Source organism: Bactrocera latifrons, unplaced genomic scaffold (assembly GCF_001853355.1).
Source record: "Bactrocera latifrons isolate USDA-ARS-PBARC rearing strain unplaced genomic scaffold, ASM185335v1 scaffold_17, whole genome shotgun sequence".
In the NCBI taxonomy this organism is placed as follows: Eukaryota; Metazoa; Arthropoda; class Insecta; order Diptera; family Tephritidae; genus Bactrocera; species Bactrocera latifrons.
The window spans coordinates 2,367,780-2,390,254 of record NW_017535185.1 but is presented as its reverse complement, the minus strand read 5'-3'; the positions used below and the strand labels follow the sequence as shown (position 1 = coordinate 2,390,254).

General features: G+C 37.0%; 1 protein-coding gene across 5 annotated transcripts in view; it reads left to right on the top strand.

Moving 5' to 3' along the window:
* LOC108966804 (ankyrin repeat and BTB/POZ domain-containing protein 2) overlaps positions 1-22,475 on the top strand; it is a 112,433-nt gene that overhangs the window by 51,913 nt on the left and 38,045 nt on the right. For all 5 annotated transcript variants that reach the window (XM_018929883.1, XM_018929879.1, XM_018929881.1 and 2 more), the window contains one exon: positions 15,172-15,995. In XM_018929883.1, coding sequence (XP_018785428.1) covers positions 15,448-15,995 — 548 coding nt within the window. In that variant the 5' untranslated portion in view covers positions 15,172-15,447. The remainder of the gene's footprint in view (positions 1-15,171; positions 15,996-22,475) is intronic.

Here is a 22,475-nt window from a genome sequence, read left to right as displayed (position 1 = left end):
GGTGCAATTTCAACACATCACATATGTGCTAAGGCTGAGTACACATTCGATCAAAGCGTGCAACAAGATTATTCCAAAGTGACTGCAATTACACCGCAAATATTTCGATTCCCTGTATTTTATTCGTATTCTTGCGTTCTTTTGCCGCTTCACTCTTTTAGTTTGTCGCTTACTTTCCATTTTTATTTGCTATGTCTTCATTTCTTAAACACTCAGCACTCAAAACAAACTCATAATTGAATATAATATATCTTTATGAGCAACTTAAACACATGCGAGGCATTCAAATGTTCTTCATTAGAATTTATTGACATTCCTTGGTTTATTTACCGCAAAAACATTCATAGTAGCGGTAGATACTATAGAAAAATAGTTGTTTAAAGAGTATTAGTGACAACTCCTCCTCCTTTTTGTCCAAAGTGGAGAAAGCAGAACATCGGCGTTCGACAGCATAGAAGATAACCTTGCCTATGTAAATAGCTCTGCAGCTCGAATTATTTTCTCCAAGGTCAGATTGGAGAATTCGCATGATAGAGAATCGCCTTGTCTGAAACCTCGTTTGGTATGGAACGGCTCGGAGAAGTCCTTCCCGATCCTGATGAAGCTTTTGAGTTGCTCAACGTCAGTTTACACAACCTCATTAGTTTTGCGGGGATACCAAATTCAGACATCGTGGCATAAAGACAGCTTCTTTTCGTGTTGTCAAAGGCAGCTTTAAAATCGGCGAAGAGGTGGTGTGTGTCATTTCTCTATTCACGGATAAGTTCCCAGATTTGGCGGATGGTGAATATTTGGTCAGTTGTTGATTTTCCAGGCTTAAAGCCACACTGATAAGGTTTAATCAGTTTGTTAACGGTGAGCTTCAGCCTTTCACACAGTACGCTCGATATAACCTTATATGCGATGTTGAGAATGCCAATCCCACAGTTATTCGTGAAAATTGTGAGGTGTCCTTAAGTTCCAATCGTTGGGCATGCTTTCGTCCGACCATATTCTACAAGGAATTTAATGCATGCTCATTTTTAGTTCTTCGCCGCTGTATTTGAATAGCTCTGCCGGAAATCCATCGTCCTACGCCGCTTTGTTGTTCTTTAGACGGATAATTGCTATTCGAATTTCTTCATGGTCGGGCGATGGTACGTCTGCTCCAACATCATCGATTGGGTAATCGGGTTCACCATCTACTAGTTTTATGCTTTCACTACCATTCAACAGGCTGGAGAAGTGTTCCCTCCATAAATTCAGTGTGCTCTGGGCATCAGTGAATCAGATCACCTCCGAGAGTCCTACCAGAGTATGCTCCGATTTTGACACTTTCTGTTAGTCAGCGTATCTTTTCTTAAAGTTACCCAATATATTATAAATTATATTGACTAAATAACGCACATTTATGCCCTAGAAAGCCTGGGATTAAAAATAACATATTTTGGAAGTCTTTCACAGCTGTCAAACTATATCTATGTCCACTCCCAGGCCAATCGGTTTTTAAGCGAAACAGCAGACTGAACCAAATATTGTAAGTATGCGATATTAATCGCTTCAAAAATTCTCTAGATGCTAGACAAAAGGACTAATATCAGAAAGCTATTTCCATGGCGTCTTAGACATGAATCTGAATACTTTACAAAATCAATATAACAAATATTCAAAGCCAACAATTTCCAGCTCAAAATGCCACAAAGCGTTGCCTGAGCCATTATCTGTCCATCAGGTGAACTGTCTGATCCATCAGCCGCAATGCAATGTGCCATTAACCTAAATTTCTTACAAGCAGCAATCAGCGCATTTCTCTGCCTCTTCATGCCAGCTTCACTACAACTTTTTCAACTTATTTTTATAGGGGTTTTTTTTTTTTTTATTATTTAAGCGCTGAATGACTTAGCAGCGCAGCGCTCTGACAGCTCGTCTAGTATTTGTTTATTAGCCCACTTCCTGTACCACACTGCGCGTGCGGCGACGCAATTCTATTATTAGCCGCGTAATTATGCGCAATCTAAGCGGCGGCTGCGTCGCTCTAACGCGTCCAGCGAGCGCGCGCTACGTGCACACTTGCGCAGCGCCTGCCGGTTGGCTGCATGAGTTGGCCACTTGTGTTGAACAGCGCTGAGAACTAGAGCTTTCATGTTATGAAAAGTGTGTGCAATAAAAGCAAAAAAATACGTGAAAATACTTAAGCGAGGCCTGTAAATTGAATTGAACGGGTTGGGCAACAAATTTTTCACTTATGTAATAACTATTGGCGTGCTTTGGAACAGTCGTTTAGTCTAGAATGCGCACTGAAGCAGCAATTTGGCGGAAATGGGCTGAGCAAATTGAATTCTAATCGGTATGTGTTTAGCGCTCATCTGCGCTCAAATGAGGGTTTGGCTCGTTAAATGCATGTAATGCGAAATGTAAATTTTGTTTGAAGGAGAAACTTTCTGCTTGCTCAGCGCTTAAATGACATGAAATCTACTTTTATGAAATGCTTAATGATTATGCTAAATGAACTTAAGTGAATCTGCTTTTACTAATGAGTCGTTGATTGAAATAACTGCAAGAAGGTTTTTATTACATTACAGCGTTTCCTAAATGCATTAATAATAATTAATATCATAACATATGCGCCGGAATAGCGCGTTAAGTTCAAAATTTAATCTACAAGATTTTCATTCAGAATTTCATCGAAAATGCCGAAATCGAAAAGTAAAAATTGTTTTTGAACCGATTCTTACTTATCATAATTGATTTGGTAAGTAAGGTTTCATACAAAATAGCCATGTTCCAATATACTTGTAGGTCTAACCAAAGTTATAAAAAGTGTTTTAGTAACACACGGATCTTAGACCTCACCGAAACGTGCTGAAGAGTTGGTAATCACTTATAACATGTTGTTTTCCCCTATAACGAAATGTTTTCATTTATATACATATATATACGGGTCCGTAATCTACAGCAAAATTTTAAAAAGCAATAAAATTATGGTGTTCGCGTCGACACATGAACCTAGAAGTCAGAAAAATCACCGAAATCCTGACCGACAAGACGAGAAGTCCAAAATTCCCTCAGCAAAGTAGTGAACGTAAGTCAAATAATCCAACCAACCAAACGCGTCAAGGAAGCAAACATGCAGACAAACTGTCAGAGAACAAATCCAAATACAAATAAGGAAGTAAAGGGGATCCACGGTCTTTATGTACACTCTCTGCTACAGTTGCCATATTTTCTTTACTGTGTGCTAAACGTGGTCTATTCAATCGAATATTATCCAATAATGAATGCTGGATCTCAAGCTATAGTACACTTCACAGGTGCATTTTATAGCATACCTTAAAAAAATTTTATTTTTGATTTTGATGAGTTAGTTTATATGGAAGCTATGAGTTATAGTGGTACAATTTGAACAAATCGCTTGTAGATTGTTTTGATGTCTTAGTTAATAATATTGGTGTCTTGGCAAATAATCCCAAATTTCGTGGAGATATCTTTTCAAATGAAGAGGTTTTCTTAAAAGGACTCTGATGCAGATACGTCAGTTTGTATGGCAGCTATATGTTATAGTGGTTCCACACTAGCGGCTCCTACAAATGGACAACTTCTTGATGAGAAAAGAACGTGTACAAGATCTCAGTTCCATATCTCATAAACTGAGCGACTACTATGGGTATATGCAGTTGGAGAGACAGTTAGGGGTTGTTTAATCGAGACACGCTGATATTTTATATATACATACTTTATAGAGTCGCCGATGCTTCATTTTGGTTTTATAAACTTCGTTGCAGACTTAATACACCCTGTTCATGGCATACAATGGAATTACGTGTCAAACTAATACTATGCAAAACAACATTCAACTGATAGCGAAGTAGTCAGCATTGAAAACAACAAAGACTACAAAACTTAAAAAATAAAAATGCAAAAGCAGAAAAATATTTGAAAGATGTGAAGTATGCCCAGAATGAACCCACGTTTGTTTTTTTGCTGCAATTGTTGTTGTTGCTGTTTTTGTAGTGCCTAAGAAGGTCGAAACAGGCAAGTCAAGCTGTCAAAGTTGTAGAAACCGTATATTGTATATATAAATATATACATATATGTACATATGAGTACATATGTATTTGAGGCAATATCCTTATGGCAAGCAGCTCTCTGACATATAAATTGTTGCAAATTATATATTTTCTTGTTGTTGCTTAGAAAGCGCACATTTTTGTGGATTTATATTTCCAATTTTATACTTTCTTATTTAAATACTTGTTTACTGTGCGCTGTTGCATTTGACTGCAAGCACTGCTACGCCTCCACATCTAACGTAACATGCTACACAATGCAATCAAGCAACAATTGTGCGTCTGTCTGCCAACGCTTGATCTGCATAAATTTGTTGAGAAAAAATTATTTTTTATGCATGTGTTTCTTCGTGTGTGTGTGTGTGTGTTGGTATGTTTCAGTCGTGTCACATGCGTAGGTGGGCATCAAAAGCCGACGTTGAAGCAATAGGCAAATTCCTAAGGTAACTGTGATTCAACGAGTTGCCATATATATATCCGAGGTTGTAGCGAAGTGTCTTCAACTGAGACTGCATAAATAATCTTCATTATTATTTTAAAAATATTAGTTAATTTTTTTCGCGCTCTTTTAAGCAGATTTGCTTTTTTGAAGCAACTGAGGAACCTCGTTATACTTTAACCACTTTTCACATTCGCTTTTATGCCAAAGTGTTGCTTCGAAGAAGCTGCCACATGCCGCTGCCCCATTTATATAGATATATTAGAGTGAGTCGGTGCATAGGTACATTAAAGCGGATCGATTTACAAGAAGCCAGAAAAAAAATGAAAAAGCTCGTATGCGCGAAATATTCTACGATCATTCTAAACAACTTTGCTTGAGAGCGTATTGGTCTAAAACCGATTTCGGGCCAGCGTTTGGTTAGATGAAGTTTAATTTTTAGGGATTATAAAAACTTCTTCATCACTTTTTGAGATATCGGTACGAAATTTAATATATAGGTACATTTTGAGTTTATATTGATTATTTATCGCGATTTAGAGGCTGGACCAGAAAACTACTATTTATCGCATATCTTCCATTCAATCGACTATTCAGTTATTTTATTTCCCACTTATTCGACTTTAATTAAAATGCTAAGGCCACATAATTTTGCGGAACTAAACTCCAGTAAAAACATACTTAACAGTGTAGATAAATAAGTAACAAATCGGACAATTATGCGGGCACCTAAAAACCAAAGAAAAGTATCATTAAAAAAAAAGTTGAGTTTTTTATTGCTTAGGGTTCATATTACATATATCTAGCATAAAATTTTCGGCTTACGCTCTCAGATATAACCAATATATAACTAATGCACAACCAATACATAACCAATGTATAACCATTTTATAACCAAAAACTGAAATTTTGTTTCACTTTGAGCTGTTTCTATTAAATCGTTTTTCCTTCGCCAGTACATTTACGAAAACTGATTTCACGTTATTTACATTTAAGATGATGATATAAAATATATATTTGCATACAAAAAATCGACCCGCTCTAATAATGTACTCATTGCTGAGCATTCACATTCACTTGCACTTGGCAACGACACTTTTTGTACACCATTATGGCATGTTAGCTTATGACAGTTGCTCAACAACAACAACAAAAACAAACAAAATGTAACAACAACTCTAATTTCATGTCATCATGACAACTGCCGCATTTACCTGTTGTTGTTGTTATTGTGCACAGCCTCGATTGTTATGGTCTATCGTGCAGCTAAATGTTGTCGCCATGCCATGTGTGCTGGTGTGTGTGTCTTGCTTTGCAGATTTTTTTGTTGTGCGCACACTTGAGTAGCCGCTGGCGAGTCGAACTGTTTATGTCGTGCTGTGATGTTTTATATTTTACCAATTATTTGCTTTTATTTTTGTAATTGTTAGCGCAAATATGTGCCGCACGTTGCACACGCGCTATGCAAACAATGCGCACAACTGGCTGCTTTTGGTTTTTTGACGAAAAACTAATTAAGAATGTATGCGCCGCAAGCAAGGAGAGCGGGAGTTATTTTTCTCTATTTTCTAGTAAACAAAACAAGCTAATTATAAGCAAGTCAAAGGATGGTTAAAGTTATTCAATTCTGTCCGAGAGCAATACAAATTGAATATATATTTTTTAAATAATTTTTTATACGCAAAGTAATAAGCATAATAATGATAATATTAATAAAAATAATAATACTGATAGTAAAAATAGTAATTCAACTCTAAATCAATTATATTATTGGTTTTTATTTCGTCTCTTTTGGTTTTTATGCCGATTTCATATTATTTTTTAAGTACAATATATTTTTCAATATTTTTTAGTTATAAATTAACCCTCAAACTTGTTAGACTTTACACATAAAAAGCAAAACTCAATCAAAACGCCATTTTGCCAGCAAAGAACGCAGTAATTACTTCGCAATTCAAAAGACTTAAGCAACAAACTCGAGTCGTTTGGGTGGCGAGCCCATAAAACCAACGCGTATATATACTCTCGATTTTAATGAAGCAAATAAATTTAAACAAAAAAAAAAAAAAAACGTTGTATACGGTTGTAGCCAAGCTATAATACCCTAAACAGCTGCATTTCTACAGCTCAAAGAAGATTTTCCTAGAAAAGCTTGAATTTTGCCGTTCAGTTTGTATGGCAGCTATATGCTATAGTGGTCCGATCTCAATAATTTTTTCAGAAGTTGTTCCAATGTTGTGAATATTAATTTGCGTCAAATTTTGTGAAGATATCCTCTCAATTATAAAAGTTTTTCATACAAGAGCTTGCTTTTGATCGTTCAGTTTGTATGGCTGCTATATGCCATAGTTGTCCGATTTTTGCAATTTCTACAGATATTATAGAGTTGTCTTAGAAAATAATACAGCCAAGATCTCGTGAAGATATCTGGTCAATTATAAAAGTTTTTCATACAAGAACTAAATCTTGATCGTTCAGTTTGTATGGCAGCTATACCCGTATCCTATAAAGGTCTGACTTCAACAATTTCTTTAGTTTTGTAACAATGCATTTTGCAAATCTTTGTTAAATTTCGTAAATATATTTCGACAAATAAAAAAGTTTTCGTTTAAGGACATCAGTTTTATCGCTCGGTGATATGACAGCTATACGCTATAGTGACCCGATTGAAACAATTCCTTCGAAGATTATAGCGGATTATGGATTTCGTGACAATATAATATCGTGACAATATCTCATCAAATGCATTAGTTTTCTATACAATTACTGTATTTTGATTGTTCAGTTTATATGGCAGCGATTTGATATGATGATCTAATATCGGTGGTTCCAGCAACAGCATCATGGAAGGAAAACAATATGCACAAAATTCCAGACTGATAACTCAGAAACTGTGGATCTTGTTTACGATTACACATGGCTAAAAATACTCAGACGTTTCATTCTGTGTCTGACAAGCTTCGCAACAGTCATAATAAGTATACCCTATTCAGGATATAAAAATAGCAATTCGCATCGCGCCACACACCTTTACAAATCAAAAAGTGACCAAAATCGCTTAAAATACATTTAGTAGACAGATATTTTTATTTAGTGCCAATTGCCGTCTAATGGCCAACGCAGGTCATTAAAATGTAATTCGAGACCCGAACGAAATGACTTTTATGGGCCAATTGCAGCGCTTTATTTTGCATTAAATTGCATTGAGTGAAACATGTTTGCGCATTTTACCACAAATAAAAACGCAAATACAGCAATATATTATAAACTGGCTCGAAAATGAATTATGGCAAATATTTTCAAAAATGTGTATTGCACTGCACACTCCACACATTATTAGAATGCAATAAATCTCTATGAAATATGTCATAAACAGCGACAAACGGGCTGCTGGTGGCAAAAACCAAATAAGCAAACATATACGCGACACTAACACACACGCAGATTCAACGCGCTCTATATGTACATGAACAAGAGCAGCTACAACAAATTGCAAGTGTCTTTTTGCTGCTATTTTCTAATGCTGCGCAACTCTGCCGACGACGTCAATAATTCAAACGCTGATGACAGCAACTACATGCTCAAGCCAACAGCAACATATATGCGCATGCGCAGGCTGACGACTGACAGACCACATAACAAACAGACTCGCTGCTGTGTCAAGTTGGCAAGGCGCTGACAAACAGACAATAGCAATTAGCGCAGCACTTAAATGCAATTAAAATGACAAATCAAATCACATCAAATTAAAACGACAGCAGCGAGCAAAGGAAACAAAACATAAAACGATGCAGAGTTATACTATAAATATAACAAATGAAATGAGCAAAAGCACAAAAGCAGAAAAAAAAATTTTAATTGTTTTTATACCCCTCACAGGTGCATTTTATATATGAATATAGCATAAAAGTGTCTAAAAATACCTTTAATTTGGGTGTGAGTGCTCAGTTTGTATGACAGCTATACGCTATACTGACGCGATCTAGACGATTTCTTTGGAGATTGCAGCCGTGTTTGAGAAAATAACTCGTGCGAAATTTCATGAAGATACCTTGCAAATTAAAAAACTTTCCCATACACGGACGTGTATTTGATTTTTCAGTTTGTATGACAGCTGTACGCTACAATTCGTACAAAATTTCATAAGGATATCTCGTCAAATAAAAAAACTTCCCATAACAAGACTTGATTCGGAACGTTCATTTTGTATGACAGCTATATGCTGTAGTGGTACGATATACATCATTTCTACATATGAGCAGCTTTTTTGAAAGCAAATGTCATGTGCAAAATTTTAGACCGATATTTCAGAAGCTGAGCGACCAGTTCGTATATATACAGATAGACGGACATGGCTGAATAGATAAAACTAGTCACGCACATCATTTATATATTAACATATCGTCATCTAAAATGCTCAACAGGGTATCATCAATAAAAATCAAAAATCACTGTCAGCTATAATAACCGCTTTATAAAAAAACTCAAATTTTGTTTCAATGTGAGTATATGATAACCAATATATAACCATTTTATAACCCGTGTGGTAACCAATAACCATTTATAACCATTTTATAACCATTATATAACCATTTTATAACCAAACTCAATTTTTGCTTCACTTTAAGTGGTTTTTATTGAATTGTTTTACGTCATATTGCATATATGTATGTATATATTATGTATAGAAAACGTTAAATTCCTTCAAGGTATAACAAGTAGTGGAAATCTTAATAATCCCTGTTCAGGGTATAAAAGTATTAATTTGAGCGGCAATAAAAATTGCGAAATCTCGATTATTTCACGCCTCGAATGACAGCTGGGATTGCAGGCAGGAAATAGCTGATATTTGGCACGCAAAGCGCTTCATTGCCTTCTTTGATTGTATGTGCACAAACACTCTAACAAACATATTAAAACACTTACTCAATCCATATTTGCGGCTTCATAGCGAATTTAAACATCGCTGCTCACTTCTAACGTCAAAATAGGTATAAATATCAAATGCGCTGCAAAAAAATGTGAAATTAGTAAACCTCTGCCTCCTGCGCTGTAGTTAATGCTATTAGCTGCTGCATGCCACAGCCGCTTAAGTTGCCGTTTAGCAAGTTAGTTAGCCAACTGGCTGCTTACTCTTATTCCACTTTTGCTGCAAATTACTGGCTAATTAAAGTTTATTGGCTTTCTTGCTGCTCACTGCTGCTCGGCTTTGCGCCTTGTTGTTTTTGCCACTATACCTTATATGTACTAGAAATTACCAGGTAATAACAAAAGAAATGTGTGGCATGTGTTGATAGCATTTTTATGTTTAGTATTTAGTTGTTGTTATTTAAGTCGGCTAATCAAATGCGAGAGCTATGTCTAAGTAGCTCACGGTAAGCAGCAACCGGCGCAATGATTTTCAGCTGAGCAGTTATGGTTTTTACAAATGATAATTTATGGGTGATGTTAGGCTTACCGCTATAAATAAATAAATTATATAAGTATTTGATTGGAACATGAAGAGATGCTATAAAAAAGAGAAAACAGTCAAACGGTTAGGCAGGAGTCTTCTTTTCCGCATACTCTACTCATGTCTCATCACTACAGCTAGTGGTAATCGCTTTAAAAACATCTGTACTGAAAGAAAATATCGGGAATCCTTCAAAATATATTAATAAATGACCGGAGTGTCGAGGTAAGGCAGTTTTTGCGTTTCTCCGTCTCTCAAGCTGTCTGCATACACGCGAACTAGTTCCTCAGTTTTTGAGATATCGACACATGAAATTTTGTACACGTACTTTTCTCCGAAAGAGGCAGCTCACTTGTCGGAATCGCTGATATCGGACTACTATAGCATAAAGCTGCCGTACAAACTTAGCGATAAAAGTCATGTCCTTGTGTGAAAAACTTTTTTGTATGAAAAGATATTCGCACGAAATTTCGCATGGATTATTGCCTAAGACAATGTTACAACATTCCAAAAAATTGTCTGGATCGGCATACTCTACCACGTAGCTGTCATACAAACTGAACATTCAGAAACGAGTTCTTATAGAGAAAACTTTTGTACATGATGAGACATCTTTACAAAATTTGTCATGGACTATTTTCTATGACAATGTTACAATATGCGAATAAACTTTGGACATCGGCTGACTCTAGCATATAGCTGCCATACAAACTGAACGTTCAGAATCATGTCCTTGTATGAACAACTTTTTCACTCGACGAGATATCTTCACGAAATTTGGGACATATATTTCTCCATAGCCACGCTAAAATATCTTAAGAAATTTTTTAGATCGGGCTACTATGACCTATAGCTGCCATACAAACTGATCGATCAAAATCATGTCCTTGTATGAACAACTTTTTTATTTGATGAGCTATCTTCACGAAATTTGGCTCATATTGTTGTCCATAGCAACGCTCAAATATCTGGAGAAATTTTCTAAATCGTACTTCTATAACATAAAGCTGCCATACAAACTGATCGATCAAAATCATGTCCTTGTATGAACAACTTTTTTATTTGACGAAGTAGTTTCACGAAATTTGGCAGATATTATTCCATAAAACAATGCTACTATATTGCAGAAAATTTTCAGGATCGAACCACTACAGCATATAGCTGCCATACAAACTAAACGTTCAAAATCAACTACTTGTATGGCAACTTCTTAATTTATGAAGGATATTCAAACTTCAGTGTAACCGAAATCAACCTTACTTAAAACTATGTTGCATAATACTCTCTTCCCGCCATTGTAAGCTTGGCAGCGAAATATTTTCATCTAAAATATTGAACTGATATAAAATGCAGAACCTTATAACAGCCGATTGCTTCCGAATAAGTGTAAAATATGTACGCATTTATTCCACACGCGTGCGCATAATTTCTTCACGAACAATCGGAGAAGACGCTGATGGGCCGTAAATATGTTTTGGATACATAAATGCGTGCTGCTACATGGTAAGGGGCACCATAAAGCGCTGCAACAGACATGTGGCATGCACATTGTGACATAAAAATGCTGATGTTGTTGTTGTTTTTGTTGTTTTGCGTGGTCACCAACTAGTAATTCTCACCATAATTTACGCTTTGCCACAAAATCTGCCATATAAAAGGCAGTCACTACCCGCTCGCACCCTAACACACATAAGTTGATATTGGCTTTGTCATGCCAACACGCCACCACAGCGTCAACGCCAACGGCAAAATACCGAGCTGCCACATCATTACTTACCGCTGCTCCTCTGCTGCTTGACGGTCACCAATAACAACATCAACAGCAGTAACAAAAAACACGTGAGCCACACATCACTGACGTCCCTCATGGCCGACTGTCGTGGTCGCATTTAAGCTGTGTGGCTGTCGGCTTCTCAGTGACCACAACACATAACAACAGCCGATCGGTGGCGCGTTGCTTGCCACGGTGAATGGTGTCTCGTAAATTTCTTATAAAATATGAAACATGAAATTAGTTGACTATTGACGACGCGGCCGATTATCGCCGTTGCACACAAAGCGGCTCAATAAGTCGCCGCGTGCAACACATACCAGCAGGGCTGCCTCATACACGGCTCACAGCTTGTGCGCGGCGACATTTGCTGCATGCGCAAGGACTTAAGCACTTAGGAGCCACATTGGTATGCAATTAATGTAGTAGTTCGTTTACATTTGAGCGCTGCAATGCACAGCCACAGCCGCAGTCTCGGCCACAGCCACTTAAGCGTCTATGATGGGGTGTATTAGATGCTAGGCGCACCACTACAGGCGCACATGCAATGCTTTTGGTCAGCAACCGGTTGCGTAGCCGGTTTGGTGGCACTTTTTTCGGTCGCCCATCAGCAAGCTGTAAGTTGTTGTCGCCGTTGTATGTTGCCGGTGTACGCACACACATGTTGCAGTTGCACGTTCGCAGCAATGTTGCAACATTGTGTTAGCAGTCGGCCGCCTCGTTGCTTTATTGCCATAAATATGTGCGGCACGTAGACGCAAGCTCAAAATGCGACAATCTATTTGCTACGAAATTGTCGCGGCGTTGTTGTTGTGCGCCGATGCTCTTACTGCCTGCGCGATTTCGTTAATAAATACAGCTATGCGCTGGCAGTTTGTATGTAATTATTTTGGCATGTCTGCGCGCAAAATAGCAAATCGCCTATTGAGTTTTCTTATACAAAACTCGCAGGCCTCATTTCGACGTGTAATCGTTAATTAATGAATGTCACGTGAGGGAATTCGTTGAATTTCGTATTTATAATGAGTTTATGTAATTGAAAATGGCAATTATATACTCGAAAGTATGGCAAGTATTGAAATTATTTGAAGCATAATAATTCTACTTTGCTTGCTTGGACTTAACTGAATTCCGTTTTTGTTACAAAGTAATTAATTACCCTGATATTCAGTACACATAGAAATATTCTATTTAAAAAAAAATATTTAAACTTAACTCTGGCGATATCGTCCTGCATAGGTGCTTTTCTTCCCAAACTATATGTATAATTGCCCTTTCAAAATCCAGACCTTTTATAGAAGACTTAGTCATTTCAAAAGGTGTCTTCTCGAAATTTACCAAAATTATAATTAGAAAGGCCCTTAAATGCTTTTTAGTGCAACATTACTACTGCAAATTTTTTATTTCAAATTTTTCTGGGCTAATTTGAATACATTGACAGCAAACATTGTATGCCAGGAATATTTTTGGAATTAAAACTTAATTCAATCAAGTGCTTTGTGGCTGGTGAGGGGTAGGAAAACTTGTAACGGTGACATCTGAAAATGCTGTTGACCTCTAAGGCTTTTCTTAGCTAGTTGCTGTGTCTTGGCGTGGTCAGCTCTTGTCCCTCTAAGAATTTAAAAGGGATAAATTCGGGTTTCAAACGCTTTTCAAGCAAACTTAAAAAATTTTATTTTTATTTGTCTAAAAGAAACGTATGTACCGTCCGAATGGACGAAAACACTCCAGCTCTGAAAGTATTCGACGCTGTACCCGCCGGGGGAATCAGAGGAAGAGGAAGACCTCCACTCCGTGGGAAGGACCAGGTGGAGAAGGACTTGCTTGGAATATACAATTGGCGCTACGTAGCGAAAAGAGAAACGACTGTCGTGCTGTTGTTAACTCGGCCAGTGCTTAAGTGACTCTTATATCGTGATGCGATACGATTTTAAGGTCGAGATGTGATGTTATTCAAAAATTCAGATGTGACTTCACAGGAAGCCGTAACTACCATCGGGCTCGATAAAAGAAAAGCAGGCACCGTGACTGGCCAAAGCTTAAGTGATTTTCATGTCGTGATTTGATGTGATTTAAAAGTCAATATTTAACCTTTTGGAAAGCTGGCTCTATAAAAGAACGGCTAGTACTGTCACCTTAACTCACTCCTATGTCGAAATTGGATGTGATTTAAAAGTCATGAGATGACCTCACGGGATGATGGCTACTGGACAGTGATTAAGTGATTCTTATGTCGAGATGTGATGTGATGTAGACAAATGGTCAGTGAGCTCGGCAGTATGTAAACAAAAAGGTCATTGATTCCATAAAATGTAAACAACTTGGTCAGAGACCCTAAACGTTAGAAAAAGGGTCGTTGGCCTCATTAAATGTAAAAAAACGGGTGAATGACTCGAAATATATACAAAGGTTGTTGCCTTACATAAACGTAAACAAGGATGGACTTGGCTAATTGTAAACAAATAGGATCAATGACCTCGCCAACTTAGAAATTGAATTGAACTCATAAACGTAAAAATTGATCCCAACGAAAGGCTCAGTGACCCAAAATGCAAACATGGCTAAAGGAAAAATAAATTTATAGACTTGTCTAAGTGTAAACAAGAGGGTCATTGACTACAATTAAAATGTAAACAAAGCGTCAATGATCCCATAAAATATAAACAGAACGGTCAGTGACCCGAAATATAAAAAAAAAATGTTCTTGACTTGACTAAAGGTCAACAATGTACATTTATATAGTACAGCTACAACCTCTGAACAAATTGTTCAGATCAGTCCACTAAAACAAATAGCTGCCATACAAACTGACCGATCAAACTGAAGTCCTTGTACAGAAAACTTTTTTATCTCAAGTCATTTCTTCCCGAAAATTAAGCAAAGATTAATCTTCAAAGCTTCGTTATAATCTCCGAACAAATTTCTTTAGATCGGACTACCGTAGCATATAGCTGTCATACAAACTAATCGTTCAAAATCCAGTTCTTCTATGGAAAGCTTATTTATTTGATAGGATATCATAACGAAATTTGACATAGAGTAATATCTGTAGCAGTGGTAAACTCCGCTAATGATTTTTTTTAATCCGATCACTATAGCATATAGCCACCATACAAACTGAACGATCAAAATTAAGCTCTTATATGGAAAACTTTTTTATTCTTTGAGCGAAACGAAATTCACGAAATTTGCTACAGGTTATTGTACATAGTAGTAATGTAATCTCCGAAGAAATTGGGATATAGATGCCATGAAAACTGAACAGCCAAAATAATGTCTTTGTTTAGGAAACTGTTTTATTTGACAGGATTTCTTCATGAAATTTGACATGAATAGGTATATATGTTCTTACTTACTTAAATTTATGTTAGTTATGTAATAAATTATATTTGTGAAAGTTGTATGCACGTTTTTTATATCTTATTATTAAAACTTAATTATTCTTCCTCTGATTTATTTTTAGCAGCGGCAACCACTTACAAGCAGCATCAAGAGTCATAGCAGTAAATATTTCTCTGCAAATCACAACACGTCTTAACACGCTCAACTGCGTGGGTGTCAAAAGCAAGCAGCTACCAACAACAACAACATACAGCGGAAGGAAAATCACAAAGCGAAGTGAACAGTAGCAATTGGCAGAACCGCAATTGCGAACAAAAAGATTAACACTCTCGCTATACCAACACACACACACCTATCTATATATGTATGTGCAACCGATGCAGCAAACAGCGCACGAATGCCTGCAACAGCCGCCAACATCAACACGATTATTGCCAGCAATCAGCAAGTGCCATTGCCGGCAGCAAGAACAACAATCAACAGCAAGCAACGCAGCGCTGGTGGTGGCAATAACAGCAACAACAACAGCAGCAACATCGTCGGTAGCAACAATAATTACAATTTACGTCCAACGATTGCCGTGAAACCAAAAACAACCGCAGCGACAGCGACCGCAGCAGTAGCAACCACTGTTGCCTCACAATGCAAACCGCAATACGGCAACAACAGTAATACGAACAACAGCGAGCACAATAATCAGCATAGCAAGAGCAAGCAGTACGACGCATACAGCAACAGCAATAACAAAAACGATTGCGGTGTCGTTGCTGGTAGCAGCGGCAGTGGCAGTGGCAGCAACAACGCCAACAATAGCAACAACAACGATATGCCCGGACGTCATAGCTGGGACCCGGGTCGCATCGGTGTCGAACATTTGGCCGGCGCATTAAGTCCGCTCTGCATCACCGATTCGAGTCATGAAATCGTGCGACCGAAGCCGCGTAGGTGAGTGTCGCTGCCACCAAGGCAATATCTGATTGATTTCTAGCGCATTTGCATGTACATTCAAATATTATATATTATAGTATGTAAGTGCATATAACTGGATTTGGTTGTGTGTGTATTGATTGTGGAATTTGTGCTTGTGGATTGTGGTTGAATTGTGCGCCTGAAAGCAGGCAGTAGCAAACAAAATTTGTTTTGGATAGCAATACTGCTAATGCTTTCGAAGAAAATCGTAGCATACCTTTAGGCTGAACAAAGCCATGTGTGTTTCAGAAATACCTAAGGCCCCTGTCGGAAAATTTTGGTTCGTACTGATAGCAAAAATGCTAAAAGATTTATTTTATTGAAAGATTTTGTAATTGATTAGTGCAGAGAAAGCCTTTGAAATTGATAAAAAAAAACTTTAAAAATTAGAAACCCCTTCGGATACGAAATTTATAATAACAAACATTAAAGGAAAATAGTTTACTGTCGATCTGTGCTCGGGAAAAGGAAGGAGATGAACGTGATTGAATTCCTAAGCGTTAAAAAACAGTTTATCTCTATTTCCGGCAAAACTACGCGTCCTAAGGAAAAAAGTTCTATGACAATGTTGTAGGTCAAAAAAAACTATAGGTTTTGTTTATAAACTTTCTTCAGATAACCTCAAATTTTATTTGAAAAATTTATCTAACAAAGTTTTTGCAATTTTTATTTATATGTTTTTTCACATAACCTCACAATTCATGAGAAAAATACATAAAACCAAGTTTTTTGAAATTTGTCTTTTTTTTTTTTAAATCAAACATTTTGTTTCTTTCACGAAATGTGTTACCTTACCTTCTTATCTACCAAACACACTGTGTTTTTTTATTTAAAATATTATTATTGTATTTGCAAAATTTATACATTTTTCCATTAACTGCCGCATTGCCATATAACTTTTTTCTATAAGATCCCTAATTTTGACAGAAATCGCGTTAAGCCCTCTACCAGTGTCTCATACCGTATTTGTGCCGAAATTTGTGCGTGTTGCGGCTTTAAGAAGCGCAACCGCAGTTGCTAAAATAGCAAAACGACACTCCAACAACAACAACAAAAACAGCCGCCAGCAACCGCAACCGCTTAACAGCTGTGTTAGCGCTGTATCATCTGAGCGCTGGCGAACACTTGTCGGATATTAGTTTTCACCATTAACCTTGACCAGCATTCTGCCCTTCTGGCGCGGCGTGCTGCGCAGCTGCGGCTTCGTTTGGCGGTTTATTGCCGCTTGAACACTTCTACACTTCCAGCGCATAACTAAAGGCTGTGTGAATTTGCGTGCGCGTGCGCCTTTTTTCGTGTGGTTAGTTCACAACGGCATTGCCGATGATGAGTTGCTAAAACTAAAACTGTTTACTTACAGCTCCATGTGTGAATGTATGTGTTTGTGCGTTGATTTGAATCTGAATTCAATTCAATTCGTTTGTTTTCGTGTCATTTGTTGTTGCACTGCGCTGCTCTAAACATCGAACGCTTGCAATTTTGATGCTTGGATTTGAAACCGATTCTCATTCAATTTATGTATATATGTATGTTGGTAGTATTGCCAACTGACTAAAGACAGCAAAGATGACCGCAAATGTTGTTTGTTATAAAAATATTGGATTTTTAAAAAATAAAACTTTAATTTGTTCGATAAATTTGTACAGCAGCTATCTGTTATAGTGAACCGATCTAAACAGTTTCTTCAGAAATTGTAGGATTGCATGAGTCAATTATCCATGTCAAATTTCGTGAAGTTATCTTCACAAATAAAAAAGTTTGCCATACAAGGACATGATTTTGATCGTTTAGTTTTAAGGCAGCTATATATTTTAATTATCCGATCCCAACAATTTTTTTGTAGATTGTGCTAACCCATGTCAAATTTCGTGAAGATATCTCTTCAAATAAAAAAGCTTTCCATACAAGTATTTGATGCCGATCGCTCAGTTTGTAGTTTACACTGTGCAGGGTAAGCGCTGTCTACGCCAATAAAGAAGAAGAAGAAGTGTATAAATTTATATTATATAATTCGTGTGCATAATTAAGTGCTGACTTTATGGCTCATATTTTCGTTTAACTATTTCGATGTTTAATGTTTTGCTCTAGAACGTCCAACAACACGTAGTAAAATTTAATGCTCTAGTGACGCTGACCTTGGGCGGTATTCACACCCAACCTGGTTGTGTCAACACTTTATAAACGCTACTAAAGCGTAATTAAATACTCCTCCGCCTGTGAGTTAATTACTCATTAAGTTAGTTAGTTTGTTACGTGAAGTCGCGCTTGAACAATATTATTTTATAAAAACATTTGAGGAGTAATTGATACTTTTAGTGATTTTTTATTTTATTTTTCGTTTCCTAATTTACCCTCATATTAAAATTGAAAAGACAGTGAATGAAGTATTGCTAAGAGTGTCCTCATATTTTTACTGTTTTTAATGTTCTTAATTTTGAGGAATACTGCTAAGTTTTTAGGTATTCGTCGGCTAAAAATCTGACTTTATTCAATTTAGAAAGGCCCGACTATCATGAAAACGGCTTTTCATTTATTACGCTGTCTTTATACCAGCTTTGTTCATTGCTCCACTTTACTCCTAGCTAAGGATTAGCTAATGAAGTGAAACAGTCTCAAGAATTTGTTGAATGATTTAACTCTTTCTACTCTTATATGTAAACCCCTACATATAAGACCCCTAATAGACAGATGCTGGCGTAGAAATACTGCAATATATTTCAAGCAGTCAACTTTGATATTGGAAAAGTCGAGAAGCTAACCTCTAATGCATCAGCAGACAACTTCAGGGTCGACATACGTAGTCAGCCAAACAGCAATCCTGGTCATAGCGTAACGGCAGTAATGAGTTAGTGGACGATATTGTCAAGTGCGGCGTATGACTGCCATTAGAAAACGTCATCGATATTGGTAATTGTTTCTACACATTGTTGATAGAAAGGACCGTACGAACATGATTGGATTACTCTTTGCAAAATGGGACCGACTGAACGATTTAACCATGGTAAGTATCAAGAGACACCAGTGCAACAATGGAGCACCTCTTGTTCATTTGCCACGCCTCAAGCATTTGGGTGATCCACGGCATGGCATCCTGGAAGTGGTATAGTTGGTGGGGCCGCAAAACCTATTGAAATTCGTGTCAAGCTCTGGCATCCTGATTGATGACCGCTTCTCATGGACTACTAACGAAATCATCGTTAATGATCAATATTAGTTTATATGGCACGTGGTCTACTAAACTTGAATCTAACCTGACTCGTCCTAGAACATATAATCTTGAAAATTTCACATATTTCTCAATGCTTCATGAGGTTTTGTATATACTAAGAAGTCTTGTGTGACTCTACTTCTTTGACCAAAAAATTATCTTGAGCAAGTGGGGTTAGGCCGTCGACAGCAAGGGCCTACGTAACGTACAGTGAATGTTCTATTTTATCTTGAGTTGTAAGAAATGCCCACAGTCTTTTAAGTATATACGCTAAGAACAAAAAAACAGAAAGTTTCAACACAAAATTTTATCAAGAAAAGAATAGAGAGAGTAATTACTCGCATGAATTCTCACCAGCAAGCAGAAAAATTATAAGTGCCACTTGGTTAAAGTAAATAATTTATCATCTCACACCCAAGACGGACCTGCTGCAAGCGACCTTGCCCACACTTGTGGCAGTGATTTGAGATTTCGATATCAAACTGAGTTTCGCAAATAGTTTCAACCGACCAAAATTGAATTATCTGCAAGAATTGCATATTTGCGATAAAAATAGTTTAAATACTCAGTGCTAAAAAGCGACAGCGCTTATTTTGTAATCCACACATGCTCACATTGACTTACTTACATACCAACTGAAGTCCAAAAGCCAGTGCTGCGAGTGATGAATTGTTGGCTGCGACTAAAGTGCGTCCAAAGAATTCGCCAAAACGCAACGCAAAGAGCGGAGTTACATAAATACCCTAGCTAGTACCAAAAGCGCAATAAAACAACAATAAAGTTTGGCGTGAACGCGCGCTTTATTAAGCAAAATCAACAGAAACTGCAAAGCGCAGAAAAAGAAGAAGAGAAGCCGCGAAGCCGAAATAGAAAATTTGCGCTGACAGCAACAAGCGCAGACGGAGATAAACGAGCTGAACAGCAGCAACCTTTGTAAGCAGTTGGTAATTAGTTGATGTTGTCTGGGGCTGCCTTAAAGTGGACCGCGTACACGCTTAGAAGGTTCACAGATGACAGTTAAAAAAAAAAAAAATACGATGGAAATAGAAACAAAAAGTATTGTAGAAAACGTAAACAAAAAAGTCGAAAAAAATAAGCAGCTTGTACACAGCGTCGGCCAAAACAACAAAAAAGTCGAAAATAAACAAAAAATAAGCAGCTTTTACAAAAGCGCCAGAAACTATCAGATTTGCCAACCAGTAGTCAGCAACTTTGACCGTTTGGTTGTTTTTCACGACAGCCAACCAATTATTTACCATTTGCCTCGTTATGGTGCTAAAACCGAGTTAAAGACGTAATTACATGGCCGCTGGACACGGCAGCGCGCAAAAAGCCATAAGAACGCAGTAGAGGTAGCGGTCACTTCGTCGGCCGGCGTTGCAGAGGTGAATCCACATTGCTTGGACGCTTGAAAGTGAGCTGGCGTGGAAAAGCCGGGCTGAGCATGCAAAGTATTAGCATAGAAAATTAAAAAACAACAAAAACACAAAATAAATAGACAAATGAGAAGGAATACTTACCAACTAAAATGAAGTAAATTCGAGTTATTGTTTGGAGAAAATTTGCGCGCAATTTGGGCGAAAAAAAAAATACAAAAAAAAATAAAATAAAATAAAAAATTATAAAATTAAATATAAAAAAATAAAAAAATCTTCTTTACTAAAATTGAAATAACAAAAGTGAGCATTGCGCATTCTTTACTTGCAGCAAGTCAAGCTTTGTTTGTTCATGCGTACAGCTGTATATTACTAGATGTAAGTCTAAGCTTCAGGGAGAAAGTTAAATGCTTAAATGGACAGCGAAAGTTGGTTCTTGTGCTAAAAATAGCTCAAAAACAAGAAAAACGATTAACTTCGGCAGCAAGTTATTTTTTACAAGAACCTGAGTTTGCTTGGTAAATTTGTATGGCAGCTATATGCTATAGCAGTCGGATATGAAAAATTTCTTCTGAAATTATATAAATATTTTGAAAATAAATCCACGTAAAATTTTGTGAAGATATATCCACAAATAAAAAAGTTTTCCATACAAGAGCTTAATTTCAACAAGTCAGTTTGTATGACAGCTATATGCTATAGCAGTCGGCTCTGAAAATTTTCTTCGGCAATACTATTGTGACCTTGAAGAATGCTCCATATTCAATTTCGTGGAGATATCTTCACAAATGAAAAAGTTTTACTTAGAAGAACTTCATTTCGATCAGTCAGCTTGTATGGCAGCTATATGTAATAGCAGTCGGATCTGAAAAATTTCTTGAGAGATTATATTGCTGATTTGAAAAATAACCCACAGAAAATTTCGTACAGATACCAAGTCAAACAAAAAAGTTTTCCATACAAGCACTTGATTCCAATCGTTCAGTTTATATGGCAGCTATATGCAATAGCGGTCCGATAACGCCGGTTCCGACAAATGACCAGCTTCATGATATGAAAAATACATGTGCTAAGTTACAGAACGACATCTTCAAAATCAGCACGCCACGCTGGTCTTTTATATAACTTCTTTACTGTCGTAATACACCCTGTTTAAGGTATAAAATTGAAGTTGTCTACAAAAGGCTTCTCTGCTCATTACAATTTGTTTCTGTTCGTTTTTAATCAAATATGCGTATTTTTTGTAGCTTTCCATTTCCACTTGTACTTGTGTTGTCTTCTTGGCGCACTGCTCTTGGCGTTATGTTTGTAGTACACTTACGCTGGTAAACGCTTAGAATGAGAACTAGCAAACCACTGTGAACATCAGCCACTCATATTGCTTTATTTGTTTAAATCTTCTTGCGTGCTCACATGTATATTTAATTTTTTTTATATATAATATGACGTTCTCATATTCTCAACAAGTTTGTGTCCTAAGTCTTTTGTTTGTACACCCGTAATCGCGCAATCGTTATCATGTGATCTTGTTGAAGTGACGGATTAAAGGCGTGTTAAGAAGTGACATGCGGATTTCGTGGCTTGAAACATTTACAAAATTATGTAGAAGAGAATTAGTGCAGCCCATTTCGAGTAGAGTGGAATATAAGGTAGAATAAAGTGTAGCAAGCGAATACCAAATGAAGGGCATAAATAATAATTGTAGAATGTTAAAATCAACGACCTGAATGTTTTAAATTTTTTCTTTGTTTGGTGCATTGGCCTACCAGACTAACGCAACCTAAATTTTTATTATAATTATGTTTTTTATATAATTTTTCGTAATAATCTCAAGCTCTCTGAGCATATTGATCTTTTGGGTAATCGGAAAAG